This window comes from Eleutherodactylus coqui, chromosome 2 (genome assembly GCF_035609145.1).
Source record: "Eleutherodactylus coqui strain aEleCoq1 chromosome 2, aEleCoq1.hap1, whole genome shotgun sequence".
NCBI lineage: Eukaryota > Metazoa > Chordata > Amphibia > Anura > Eleutherodactylidae > Eleutherodactylus > Eleutherodactylus coqui.
Genome location: NC_089838.1, coordinates 185,845,353 through 185,860,669, shown reverse-complemented (window position 1 = coordinate 185,860,669; position 15,317 = coordinate 185,845,353). Strand labels below are relative to the sequence as shown.

At 41.2% G+C, this 15,317-nt stretch overlaps 1 protein-coding gene across 3 annotated transcripts in view; it reads left to right on the top strand.

Moving 5' to 3' along the window:
• PROSER2 (proline and serine rich 2) overlaps positions 1-14,867 on the top strand; it is a 36,036-nt gene extending 21,169 nt beyond the window's left edge. For all 3 annotated transcript variants that reach the window (XM_066592052.1, XM_066592053.1, XM_066592054.1), the window contains 2 exons: positions 6,584-6,809; positions 10,370-14,867. In XM_066592052.1, coding sequence (XP_066448149.1) covers positions 6,584-6,809; positions 10,370-11,358 — 1,215 coding nt within the window. In that variant the 3' untranslated portion in view covers positions 11,359-14,867. The remainder of the gene's footprint in view (positions 1-6,583; positions 6,810-10,369) is intronic.
• Positions 14,868-15,317: the final 450 nt, after the last annotated feature.

Sequence of the window (15,317 nt, the reverse complement as noted above, 5' to 3'; positions counted from 1 at the left end):
TCAGATTGAGACATCAATTCGCCAGAATGGCTATCTCTGAAATACAGACATGCATGAGAAGAGTGACCGTGGGGAGTCTTGAGTAAAAGGTGAGTTACACCACGAGCTCCACACCTTGTCATATTTGTCAGGACAGTGGTGGCCTTTATAAACAACATGGTTAAAATTGGTCAATGGAGTTGACCAGTTTTTTTTCCACACGGTTAGAGAAGGGGGTTTACGATCCATCTTTCCAACTTATTTATATAACTACCCTATTCTCTCATCTAATTCCTTTCTGTCTGCTCCTCTTCTATGTTACCCCTCAGAACCCTTCACCCCACTATCTCCTACTACAGTATGTGATTTATATAAAAGATGGCTGAACAAGCACTTGTGGTACCCCTATTACCTCATAGTTTGTAAGCCCTTGTGAGCAGGACCGTCACCCCTATTATTCAAAAATTGTGGGACTGATACTCTGACTTATTTCGTCTGTTCATGAGCCCTTCGATTTGTAAAGTGTTGGGGAATATATTGGCACTATATAATAAAAAATATTAGTATTTGTTACTGATAGACAAACTTCTGTCAGAATCCTTTGTTTTCATCAGGACAAATAGAGATTATTTTTTTACAGTATAAAGGCCCATTTACACAGGACAAATGTCGGGCAAAGGATGCCCAACACTCGTCCCTGTGTGTCCGCACCCGTGCTGTTGCAAGGGAGCTAGTATTGCTGGCTCGCTCACAGAGCGGCCAGCAGGGAGGCGGGACAGTGCAGGAGATTTCTCTCCTCTCGCTCTCCCGCCCCTCTCCATTGACTTAATATAGTAGTCATTCAGTACTGAACAGCCGCTATTTACACTGAACGATGAGCTCATCTTCCATCAATTATGCTGCATAAACAATGTAAGCGAGCCAAAGATACTAGCTCCCGTGCAGCAGCATGGGAACGCAGACACACAGTGATGAGTGTTGGGCATCGTTTGCCCGACATTTGTCCCGTGTAAATGGATCCCAAATCTATGACTAAAGGATGGGCATCTTGTTGCCCCATCCTGTTTGTCATCTGTTTTTCCTTATTAACATGATTAATTAAAAAGGACATTTTCACAGGATTTTTAATGGTAATGCGAACCTAGCCTAATTACTATGCATACAAACATCTACCCAATACATGGGGATCAATGATAATCCTGTGCACAATAACAACACTGCACATTGATCTGCTTAAAGATGTTGTTCCCGGGTTATACGTTATTCCCTCTGTCCACAGGATAGGGCATAACTTTTAGATCAGTGGAGTTCAACCACTGGTTCCTCACTGATCCCAAGAGTGGGGGTTCTAAAGTCCACATGTGGCTAGAGTGGCATTTGAGCATACAAATTTCCACTCCATTCATTTCAATAGAACTGCTAGAGACTGGCACAATCAAGCGCTTGGCTATTCTCTGCAGTCCCACTGAAATGAATGGAGCCACAATTTGCTCAACAGCCGCTCCATTCATGCAGAGACCTTCGGGGCCACCTTTCTGAGAATCAATTGGGGTTCCAGCTTTCTGACTCCCAATGATCTGAACATTATCTTGGCAAAAGCTGCAGTGTCCAGTTAATGATTTTTAATGCTATTCAATAAAAATTATTGATTTTGTTGGAGATCGACTTGTAGACATCCTTTCTTACATTCAAGCAGTTAGTCTGCATTAAATGCCTACCATATCATCAGAGGAACTTCCAACCATTATTGCATTTACTGCAATCTATGTTCACTGCTAATAAAGGGATAAAATGCTATGTAATGACTTGTAATAGCATAAAGGAAATTATGATCATAAATTCACATAATTGGCTTATGAGCCACATAGATGACATAGTTATGTCTAGCGGGATGTGATGTCGGCTGTATCCTTGGATAAAAGGAGGCAGGAATGTTACATAGAGGTAAAGTAGTATTTATCACATCGGTATATTTAGTACTCCACACTAGGTGCTTCCTGCATCCTATCACAGTTATCATGTTTTCTTCACGTAACTTCCAAGACTCATGGGAAATGCAAGCTGTCAAATAACAAGCAAGACAGTGAAGGATAGGTATTAGCACATTGTTGTAAATGGGGTTCTTAAGCTCTGTAAGTCCCTTTGTGAACTGATTTTCTTGGAGAGTGGATTAAGAGACTGTCTCTTGGTAGCACATTGAATTAACTAGGTTAGGTCTGACTTGTAGAGAAAATGGTCAAAATGTAAAAATCCTTGGTACCCTTGATTCAACAGATATCCCCTGGGTTCTACACCGGAGTACTTTTATGTATATGAAGTTGGCAGCAAATTATAACGTGTGTTTAGGACTGGATTGGCAGTTTTATTCATGTTTAATTCACCAGAAGAGTTGCAGGTACTAATAGGCCAGCATTGGCTTAAACTGTAGGTATATATGTCAGTTAGGCTTTTCCCTTTATAGTCGGTAACCTAATGGATCGTTGAGCTACTGCAAACGAGTAGACCAAGCATATAAACTGCCAATAGAACAAAACTGGACCTGATTACAGAGAGGTTCATAAGGTCTTATCTTAAATAATGTTACACTTTTAACTTGCTGTAAAGTAGAAGAGTTTGCCGCTTTCACATTTACATTGGAACCTCCAGCCGGAGCTTCCATCACAGATCCAGCTCAAAATACTGGAAGTAAAAGCGCTGCATGCAGTAAGCGGATGGACTCCATTAGGCCTCATGTCCACGGGGAAAATCAGGCCCGCTACGGATTCTCCATGGAGAATCCGTAACGGGTCCCTCCTGCCCCGCGGACATGATGCTAAAAAATAAGAATAAACTCACCTGCAGCGGTCCGTGCGTGTCTTGCTTCCGTCGTGGCCGGATCTTCTTTCTTCTGCCCGGCGGATGTGCTCGGCACATCCGCCAAGCCGAAGAAAGAAGTTTCTGGCCGCGAAGGAAGGAAGGCAGGCCTGCATCGCCCGGAGCAAGTGAGTTTAATTCAGGCGCGGGTCTCCTGCGGATCCGGACGGCTTCCATAGGCCTCAATAGAGGCCTGCGGGAGCCGTCCCCGTGAGAGACCTGCGCCTGAATGGAGCATGTCTGGATTTTTTCCTGCACGCGGGACCCGCGCCTGCGGGGAAAAATGACATCCGCAGGTATTTAACTACCTGCGCGTGTCTAATGCATCCCTATGGGGCGCGGATCCACGTGCAGGAAAAACGCTGCAGATTTAAAATCCAAATTTGCCCATGGACATGAGGCCTTATAGTCAATGGAGTCCATCAGGCACTGTTTGGTTCCATCCAGAGACTGAGCCGTTTGGCTATGGGGATTCCCATTTCCTATTCCCCAAATGGAGCAGGAAAGAAAAACCTTGAGCGCACATGTGAAACCAACCTAAATCATACAGCTTTTATTACTAAAGGACGATACTCTTGAACTCCAGTGCTGCATCTGTCTGCACTGTTATCCTGGGACTAAATTTGCATCTAATATTTATGGCTATGATAGAAGAAATTTGCCACATATTATGGGCCAGAAATTGTAATGGGGACCCCACTATATTGTTTGCTACAGGTCTTTGCTGATCTTGATTTGACTCTTGGAATAAACCAGTGTTTGAGATTCTATCCTATATATCGCCCTTACAACTAATCACTAGATTGTTGCATTTACTGGCAGCAATTAAGTCATGATATGATTTTTCCTGGAGGGTTTATAACGTTGCAGTGGTTATATACTATTATTTATTAACATTGCACAGTGGTTTAATTTTGTATTCATTAATGTTATATTCAAATCATAAATGCAAGCATTAAAACTAAACATAATAAATTAACCATAGCCAAACATAGCAGTCTCAGATGGATTATTCATAAGGCTCTTATTAAGAGATTTTTTTTTTTTATATTAATGTCAAGAGATAATTATGGTTTTCCCAATTTAGCTCATAACATTTGTGTCATTCTTGGTAATGGTTTTTTGTAAATCATCTGGTAATCATTAGCTTACTCCTACTAAGAATAATGAGACTCATTAGTTAGTTATGTCATTGTCATTCACCTATGCATGGAATTCAGTTGTAAATAACCAGTGATAGCCAGATTGTGTGTACGTGATCAAACCATTGTTTCTAGAGGAACAACAAAGTCTTAAAAGGAATGTGTAACCCTAGCCACTAATTAACAAAGTGCACTACATGACTTGTATTGTGTTGTAAAACTCTGCTTCCACTTGTTATGGGCTGATGGCTCAAACCGATTGCACTACATCCTTCATTCTGCCCTTGGAATACTAATTTAGTATTGTGAATTTGAAGAAGAACAAGGGTGATACATTATTTTGGTCTTTTTATACATGAAGATAAATTTGTGGAAACAACTACCAATCGGCAATAAAGCGAGTTCTTAAAGAAGTTATCCAGGAAGAGAGAGGTTTTTTCAAATCAGCTCAGGGTAGTGGAATAACATGAAAGAACGGGATTCACCAAATGTCCCACTGTTCTTAGTTCCTCGTTGGTCTTCCCTTCCGGCTACAACAGCAATGATATCTTATTGACTGCTGCAGATAAATCGACCAACATGATTGTTATCTGTGACATAATTTCTTAGACCCAATTTACACTGATAGATGATCGCTCAAACAACCGTTTGAGTGACAGTTTTGAGCGATCATCTTTGCGTAGTCTATAGTAGCTAATTAGCTACTAAAGAGCTATGCAGGCGGAGCGGGACACTGCTGCTATCGCTTGGCGAACAATACAGCTGTTTTGCATAAGCAAACAGCGGCATTGTTCTCCAGGCTTACAGCTCGCGTCCCGCTGTAAACTACTAGTCAGACACGAGCTGAAAAAATCTTAGCAGCACTGCTGACTGTGATAACAGCCTGCAACGCTGATGAGAGTTCATCGCTCAATTCTGGAAAACTAGAATTGAGCGAGGAAAGAATCGAGCACGAAAACTGCACAATGTCCGTGCGTTTAGACGCAATGGTTATCACTCAAAAGACGGCTTTGGGCAAGAATCGTTGTGTCTAAATGGGCCTTAACTCACTACAGCTGAAAGTGAAGACCAGTCAGCAGTAGAACTGAAGTGGGTGTTCAGTTGTGGTGAATAAGAAAGGTGGAAGACGTGAGACCGCTTCTGACCGGTGTGGTGAATTGCATTTCTTTTTGTTAATTCACCACCCTTAGCTGTTAGATTTGTTTTGTTTTTCTTTCCCTTGATTACACCTTTTAATGTTCCAAAAAAGTGTATTTATATGTAACATTATTTGTTCATTCACACACATTCTGTTTCGTCTGCTGATGACTAGCAGATGCCTTTTATACACAAGGGGATGTACAACAAAAAATTTTTAGGCTAAAGATTCAGTTAATGATAAAGTAGCACTTTCCTCACTGATCATTTATTTTCAGTATGTTTACGTTTGCCCGTGATTGAGAACTTTTAGCCAACATAACAAAATTTAGCACGTTAATTGCTGCATGTAGAAGGCCTCTTGGGGTTTTTCATTTTAAACTTTTATTCTTGTGACAAAAATGATAATGCAAACTTTATACACTTTTTTAAAAAAAATTTTAATTAAATGCTTTTATTAAACTTTTTGCAAATATAACAGAAACGTCCATCAAAAGATGGAAGGGAAGAGGAAAAAGAAGGTGGGGGATTTGGAGATGTAAGTAGCTGCTAATTAGCACGGAATCAAAGAATTGAGATGAGCAGCAAAGTAAAAAGACTCATGTTCTGCTTACCATACTGAACTATAGGAAAAAATGTAAAAAAAGGGGAGCAGGAAAAGTGTTTAATAGAAGGAAAGAGGGGAAAACAGAGAAGAGGATGTGTACCTCTCCAGAACCCCTGATGTACCACTTCATATAAGGTTCCGTAGTGTTGTGTGCCATAAGTTTTGGAAAACTCCAAAAGCCAGTGATACCTATAGAGGACTAATATAGTTCATATAAACACAGTACCTACAATCTACATTCAAGGTACCAGGTGGTTACTCAAAAACATTTCTTTACTCGCAGTTTAGCACTGGCTGGAAGGATATGCATAAATGACGCTCATATGTCAAAAAATTGTTAAACGTGTTTTTTTGCACAGGGAAGCATCAACCCAACTAATTCCAAATTAAAAACCTTTTTTTGAAGAATACCCGCAATGTGGCAGTGTTTGACTACAGTCGATTTTGCCAAATAGTCTTGCAAACTAAGGCATCTATGTGAAACGAGAAATTTTTTTTTTTAACGTCCACGAGGAATAGGCTCCCACACATTAACCACATAACTAAAGAGAGCTCAGGCATGTGTTTTTGCAATAATGTGATCAGAATCTGTTTTAGCAAAAGTATGAATTCGTTGCCAGCAGGAGGAAATTTAGGGGCATGCCCATAAACAATGGAAATGGTCCGCAACCACCTCTCTAAATCGAGAACGGATAAGATCTTAGATGTTGCCTATATGACAGGTTTTTTTAGGGAAATGTATTCTTTAAGGAAACAAAAGGCATTAAAAGAACAAACAGTGACCGTCCTTAGTGAAGCTATGACATGATAAGAAGGTGTGGACTTTTACCAGGTTGTTGTAAGTTGTGCTTTCTGTTTTCTTTAGGACGATGAAAACCTGGGATACCTAACAAATGAAGAGAAAAATGTCCTCATGTTCTTAGAAGAAACATTAGATGCTTTCGAAGATGACACTGAAGAACCGCCAGTTTCTTCTAATTCAAGTCTTGGCTACCACTCTCCAAGGTCAACAGGAGATAGTCACTTGGACACTGATGACATCATTGATCTTGTGCAGACTGAAAACAGCCATATTAGGTTTTCACCAGAAGGTAAGCTGTTGAGTTATACTTCCTAAAGTTTTATAATTTTGTGGTCTTTAAAACATTAAACAGCTTAAAAACAAATCATTCAGGTCTGCTAACAATATATCTATGGCTATCCAGATTAGTGTTCGTGAAAATCGGTCTATATATACAAGTGTCTATTAAAGGAGTTGGCCCATAAGCAACATTTTTCCCAAATCGGCAGGATAGCTAATAAATGTATGATTGCTGAGAGTTTAATTGCTGAGACCACCACTAGTCACAAGAGCTTGGTTCCTGAGTCACCATTATGGCTCCTTTTTAATTGTCTGTTGGACTTCCGAGATGGCTGAGCTCTGTAGCTTCAGGGGTCACAATTGTGACCCAGCCCATAAGCCAAGGGGCCTACGAGGCCCCTTTTGCACCGTAATATGTTGACAGTTACTGTTACTGCTCTCTCATCGTTGCTAACAGCCCGAATGTCATCTCACTGCTGATGGCTCACCACACTCAGTCACCTAGCCCTGCTGCATGACAGCCCAACTGCTCATCTATGGCTGCAGAGTGGTCAAAGAAGAAGTCAGGCTTTGGTGCTGCCGGGTCAGGTGACTGAGCAGCGTTGAGAGAAAGTTTGAGTTCCTGTCACTGTTGTTGCGTCACCTAACCCAGCAACATCAGAGCCCCACTTCTCCACTGTGTCTCCAGCCCTTACACCAACCTGCAGACAGAGACGAGGAGTCAGGCTTTGATACTTCCGGGTTAGGAGACTGAGCGCGGTGACATGAGGTTTGTGCTCATAAAAATGCTGAATAACCAGAGGACCTACTAGGGTAAGAGGCTTCATTTGGGCGCTGTTACTGAGGGGGCCAGCTTCACATCGGCATAAGCATATTTGCACGTTGGGCATTGTATTTTTGCACGCGTGTGTATTTTACTGTATTTTTTTTGCGCGCGCAAATATGCAGAACATGTCCTGCATATTTGCGCACACAAAAAAAAACATGCAAGCATGCTCCCACATATTTAAATGGTCAGTTAAGTTTAATCTATTATGTGTTATTTTTGTGCACAATCCGCATGAAAGTAGGACATGCAGGGTTTTTTGCGTGACCGAAATGTGTGAGCAAAAAATGCATGTGTGACCGAACCCTTTCAAATCAACGGGTGCTATTCACTGCGTATTACGTGTGCAAATTTTGCATACGTAAAGCGCAGCGCAAATTCTTTTGTGTGGATAAGTACTTACTGAGTTGGCACTGTTACACAAGGGGCTGCGATTGGACGCGCTTTTACTCAAGGGGCCACGTTATTACTATTAAGGTATGATCACATGTAGCGGAATTGATGTGGATTTTGGTGTAAATCTGCTGTGGAACCATTCCAAAAACCTTGTCAAAATCCAAACCAAATGGTGTGTTTTTTTTAACTTGGTTTTTGGTGCGGCTATGCACCACAATTTGCAAAGTGTTAACCTTTTTAACGAGCTTTTCATAATATATATTTTTTTAATTTGACATGATGCCTGAAGATAATAGAATACATGCCATGCCATGTCTGCATGATTCAATTTAAAAACAAGCTGAAATCTTTGAGGTGGGGTCACACGGGGCGGAAATTCCGTAGTGTTTACACTAGCAGCAGAGTAAGTAACCTGCACAAAACCTGTGCAGAAATTGACGTGCAGTGCAGAATTCAGTTCCGCAGCATCTCAATTATATCGCCATTTCTGCTGCAGAACTTACCTGTCGTCATAGAGAGGCTTTAGAGGTACGCTCTCCAGGGCTGATCTGCAGTGGAATGCGCGCACAGACATTCCACTGGAAATCAGCCCCATGTGGACCCAACCTTAGGATGGAAAATTTTAAAAATTCCATACATAAACATGCACACTTTAAAATAAAACTTTGTTGATGTAGCCTTTGACTTTATGACAGCATTCAGTCTTGGGATTCCGTTCTGGGCTCTGGCTGGGCCATTCCAAAACTCTGATCTTCTTCCGGTGAAGCCATTCTTTTGTAGACTTGGAGGTATGCTTTGGGTCATTGTCATGCTGAAAGGTGAAACTCCTCTTCATCTTCAGCGTTTCAGCAGAGGCCTGAAAGTTTAATGCCAAAAGTGGACTGATACTTAAGACTGTTTATAATTTCCTACACCTTGACTAAAGTCCCACTTTCAACAGCCCCAAAGCATAATGCTGCCTCCACCATGCCTCACTGTGCGTATGACATTTTTCTGGTGATGCACAGTGTTGGCTTTACACCAAACATATATTTCAGAAATATGGCCAAAAAGTTTAACCTTGGTCTAATCAGACAATAACCTGTTCTCCCACATACATCGCATTGAATGGCTGTGATTGGATCATCGAGCACTGCAGTGATTGGCTGAGCTGTGGAGCTCAAGAACCAATCTGAGCCAGCGCTTTCTGGAGGCAGGATTTTTGAATACTCTGACGAGGAAGCACTGGCTGAAGACTACAGACAAGTGCCGGAGCTGCGAGAAGTGCAGTGAACAGCGCCTGTTAGGTGATGTATTTGTTGTTTTTTTTTTTGTTTTGTTTTTTTTCTTTAAATGGAGCTAGGGTTATTTTAGGGGAAACTGTAGAAATTTCCACTGTAAAAGTTGCATCGCACTGCATGAAAACAGCATTTTCATGCTAAACATGGGCTACAAAACATAGCAAATCGCAGCAATATTCAGCATGCTGCGTTTTTTTTTCTTCTTTGCAATGTAGCAGCCTACAAAACATCGCTAATGTAAAGGGACCCCTTGGAAAGCATGGGCTTCACATACATGTGATATGTAGCGCTGTCACATCGCGAGAAAATCGCATGATTTTATCACCCGTATGAAAGCGGTCTAAAACTCTGTCTGCAATTCACTGCAGCACTCGGTGATCTATATACCGACTGACTTTAACCTGTAAATACAGTGCCATAGAGGAGACCAAAGCTGCCAGCACTGATATATGGGGAGTCGTGAGAGAGGAGTATAGGATATTTTATCATTTTCAGGCACAGATGGCATCAATCAAAAAATAAAATTATTTATATAACTCAGACAATCCCTTTAATATTACACTACTATTCATTCACAGTATGGTGGCATTATTCAGCAACTGTATGGTGGTTTTATTTAGTACTAGTTTGGTAGTGTTATCTGGTCATGTTATGGCAACGTTATCCCATCACTGCTTCGAAATGTTATCTAGTCTGAGTATGGTGGTAGTATTTAGTCACGTTATGTAGTTGATATACAATCCTAGTATGGCATTGTTATCCTATCATGATCTGGTGGGAATATGGAGTGTGGAGGGGCTCAAGCTGAATTCTTGCACTCAGGCCCATGACTCTGCCCCTGTCGTGATCAATGGGGGTCCAGCAGTCAGATGTTTTCTGAATTTCTATCCTGCAGGTTAGTGATAAATATTGTTTATGAGGGAATGGCAAGGAGAAAACTTAGGTTACGGAATACTTCATAAATCTTTACTTTCTTGGACTGCAATATACATTGGCAAATCTTAGAAACTGCAGTTTGAAACTCTGATTGCTATGAATTAACTGAGGTATGTAATTTTTTTTCTATAGACTCTGGAATTGGACTGAGTGGTAATAGCTGGAATCATTCTCAGAAAGACTCTTGGACTTCACAATCAACCATGACCGTAGGTTCACCACCCGCCACTATTCCCCAGGAGGAGACTGAGAAGCTTTCTCCCGACCTACTGGGAGAACATCGGACACTACATGGTGCCATTCCAACACCGGTAATTATTGCTCAAAAAATATTAGAGAAAAAAACTGACTGTGAAAATTCGTCACCCTTGTCACCTAAAGAGGAGAAGTCACCACAACTGAAAAAAAGTGTGGGAACCTCACCTATAAATGAAAGCCATTTTCTATTTCCTGAATCGCCCAATGGCAGTCGTTTCCCAAACAACATAATTATTAAACCAGTTGGGAGACAGTATAACAAGACTATTGCCAAGGCAGCTGTCAATGTACAAGAACGCAAAGCTCAAATGCTGGCTAACTTACACAGTTCTGGATTGTTTGATGAAGTTGATGCTAAAAATCGACATGAACAACTGGGACAAAGGAGCTCATTTCGTGATGTGTCACCTGAGCAGACAAGATATGAAGCTCTCACCAAACTCGGCTTAGTTAAAGAAATCCCTGTTCAAGCTGACATTGCTTCAGCTGAGCTTCCTGTCTCAAATGGTGAGCATTCACTCAAGACGGAGCCTCCAGAAACAAACACAAGGCATTCAAATGAGCATGAAAGTATCAGCAAAATCTTGATGAACGAACCAAGCGCCTTTGTTCCTTTTGGGAAAACTATTCTTATAAAAGGTGAGCCAACATCACCTATAGAAAGGAGCAAACGACCCAGTAGCATGCAAGCTGCAAATGAGAAAAAACAGACAAACACTCAGGAAATGAGAAGAACTTACTCCATGCCAAGACCTACAGGTTTACGATCTCAAGGGATTACAGTGCAGTTCTCTGGACGGGACTCTTCGGAGGAGTCTAGAAAAGACGCCTTGAAAAGACTTGGCCTGCTGTCGGGATACTGAAATAATTCCACATTTCCAGGATACTCTTGTTATTTACTTAGGACTTTTATGTTGTATATATTTTATACAAGGCCAATGTTTCATAAACGTAAGGAACAGGGCATTAATTTACAGACTCTTGTGTATTTCTCATAGATTTATTGTTGGGGAAACACTGGTTAATTGATACTGTTATTTTAGCTGTGAGCTTTACATCCTTTTTATTCCTGAAAGCAATAACTAAATCCACAAATAACTATTTATTGACTTTTTTGCATAACATTGTAAACGTAATAAGATGTGTAATGGTGCTTAGGGAAGAGAGAAGTTTATGCCTCTTTTTAATGTCCAAGAAATAGCCAGTAACTCTTTCAAGTTTTGAAATCAATGGAAATGTTTATTTTTGGTAACACTTTAAGGCAACATTCTCAACGTATTTGAAGAATATTTAACACCATTAGCGTTGCAAATTAAATTATTACAGCGTTTGTAGTTCAAAGGATAACCATTTACATCAAATCATAGGCATTGGTGTAGGGAGTACAGAGATTCCTGTTTAAAGGTGTTATCCAGGCCTCCTGTCCACGGGCGCAGTGATATCCCGCGGCAAATCTCCGCCGGGGAGCAAGGGGACACCTGACAGCTCTCCGTGCTGAGCCTATCTGCCAAATAGGCTCACCGCAGAGAATCGCGGCAAAAAAGCAGAATGCTGCGATTTGAATCCCACGAGCGGAGAGTCGCTATGATTCTCCGCTCGTGGACAGCGGGGCTGCGCTTTCCATAGCAACGCTATGGAAAGCGTTCACTGCATCACCCACGTCTGGATTATCGCCGCGGATAACGCAGTAAACAATCACCCGTGGACAGGCAGCCTAAGTTGGCCCACTAGAAGGACAACTGAACTGTAAATGGTAAGCAGTGTTATGCTAACCATAGAGATTTTGCAGGATGACCCTGGAACTCCAAGTGGTTCACCGTAACAGTGTGGTATACATGCAGAATGTATATGTAACGTTTATGGTGCCTTCTAACCACCAGACTCAGACTATGCCATGCACACTCTGTGATGCGTTACTCTGAGACACTCCTGCTTACTCTTGGATGGACGGCGCTGATTACATCAGCACTCTGTCTTTCTCTGCTAGTCCCTTGGTGTGATAGCAGGGGTATGATGCCTATACTTTCTGCTTGTATAATGAAATTTTTATAGTGAACCGGAGGATGGCTTTAATATATATGAGGTTACATTTATACATTTAACTTGCCACCATACAACGTTTCCGTTTGCAAAGCTTTCTAGAATGCAAAGAAAGCGGAAAATGTTTGTATTCACAGATGTTTAGTATAAACGTCCACAATGGTAAGAGAATCTGAAGAATGTCGGTAGTCCGATTAATTAATAACTCACTAGATGCCTCTAGCAACCTTGAGTTCAGTGGAAACACAAATCAACAGATTGGAATAATTCCACTGGAGCATGTAAGCAGGTGTATGTGCCAAAGTACCATGGAGAGCCTTCAGGATTCAGTTCATCAGGGTCTCCATACCTCTCTATAACAGTAAACTCCTAACATGTTCATTACACCTGTGAGCGATTGTTATTTTCCATTGTACCAAGTGCAGTGAGATATGTTAGCTGGAATGTATTCTCTAATAATTGATTTTTTGAAATATATACCAAATAGTCCTAGCTGAATGCTGGATATTAGTAATCTCAAGGAGATGTCTTCAGGCACATATATGTCTGTGAATACTTTACCCAGTTTAAGTGTTTTCTCATGTTCCACATACTGTACTGTTTCGAACTCAAAATTTAAAAGTACACGATGAATAACTTTAGAAGAGGCTTTTCTAGGGGGCGCTTTTCTCGTTTGAAAAATCTGTAAGAACAAGTCAATTGTACGTATTTCAAAGGGCCACTTCAGCGAAAACATATTTTCCATCCCTACCCCCCTCACCTGATTGCTTGTCACACTCTGGAGGTCTCCTTTCTGTATTGAAGTCTTTTCCATGCTGATGCTTATCAGGCACCATCTTAATGTTGAGAATTTTGCTTTCACTTTTGCATCAATCCCATGAAGCATCAGCACAGCATTACATGAGCAGCTAGAGACTGAACCATCTCTGCTGCAAGTTAAGCCTGGTTTAGATGTCTTTTGAGCGATAATTGTTGTGTACATTTACAGCGCAAGGTGATCGCTCAAACATTGAGTGATCACTTTGCGCTCCGAGTGGGGTATGCAGAAGACAAGCCAAAAAAAAAAGTATGGGCTCACCTCGCCAGCAATATCCTCCAATATCGCAGGGAAATCAGAATTTCAACGGGAGCTCCGTCCTCAAGCAGCCGCTGGCAGGTGGCTAAACTCCATGTGAGAAAAATAGAAGTGGAGAGGAGCTGCTACCGTTAAAAAAAAAAAAAAAAAAATTCTTTATTGAATAAAAACCATATAGCTCACAGGTCCGTGCTGGATGCATTTTGGCTACAATAGCCTTTGTCAGCAGCAGGGCCGCTTTTCTTTTGCATCCAGCTGTTCTCTGCTCGGAACGCTTAGCTGGTACACAGCTGAGCGCTCTGAGCGGGAGATGCAGAAGACAAGCAGGGATGCTTGTCTTCTGCATCCAGCTGTTCTCTGCTTGGAGTGCTCAGCTGTTATACAGCCTAGCGCTCTGAGCAGGGGATGCAGAGCACAGCTGGACCGCTCTGTTCTTCATATCCCGGCTGTGTTCACGGAGTGGGATACATCTGAAACAATAGTATCAGCTGTATCCCACTGTGAACTCCTGATAAGGCTGATCAATCAGCGACTGGTTAACGAAAACTGCACGATGTCAGTGCAGTTAGACTCAACGATTCTCACTCAGACTGCTTTCAGTGATTTGTGAGCAAGAATCGTTGGGTCTAAATTAGCCTTTAAACACTGACTTATCATTCTGCATTCATCTAAATAAGCTATCTCTCTGCCTGCGGACCCAGCCCGCCCTTGGTGATCATGATTAGTAACTGTGATAGGAATGTCTGTGTCCCCCTCTAAGCAGTTTCTGTGGTACACCCTATGAAACCACATGATGCAGACTGAGAAACTAAACACACAACCCAAAATAAAATTTTAGATGGTCAGAATTGAGATTACATGACCCGCCAGAGGAGGAGGCAGCCAAGAGTTTCAGATAGAAAGGAATAACTAACCAAGAACATACTAGCTAACATGTATAGCTGCATAATGAATGAAAAAAAAATCCTTGAGTGGCTCTTGATTGAAAAATCACTCTAATTAGTACCTGACTGAAATAGCAATAACTTTGTCTCTTGTGTTAATGTTAACTTGCGCAATTCTCTTACATGTCAGTATTTGTAAGCCAAAGCCAGGAGTGGGTCCAATAACCAAAAGAAATACAAATCTTTCCGTTATACTTTTTTTTCCCTGTAGGTTCCACTCCAGATTTTGGCTTATAAATACTGAAGCCAAAAACTGTGAAAGTGGCCTTGCACTGCAATTATTTTAGGCCACTAAATGTCACCATCCACATCCCCCCCCCCCCCCCCCCCCCCACAAAAAGGAAAAAAATTACATGCCATAAAATTAGCTTCTATCTTTCAAGGGACTTGAACATTGAGCCAAAGAATTGCATCTCCTTTGCGTCATACGTAATATTGTGGTTCAGGGAAGTGGCTCTGATGATATCGGGCATCATTTTCATGCAAAAAGAGGCGGTTGTCGCCTATGGAAAATGAAATGATATTGTAGTGTAAAATATGAGATTTTCAGGATTCTTCTGATCAAGAACAAGAGAGAAAAACGGTGGTTAAGGATTTGTTTTTTCAAAGGAGTGTCATCTTGAAATATTATGAAATGAATTCTCAAACAACAAACATTCACAACCAATGGCACTGTACGAAAAACAAAAATACATGTTATGTATCAACTATATGCTTATTTTTTTTACCTTTTTTTATTCCATAAAATACACTTTATTAATTG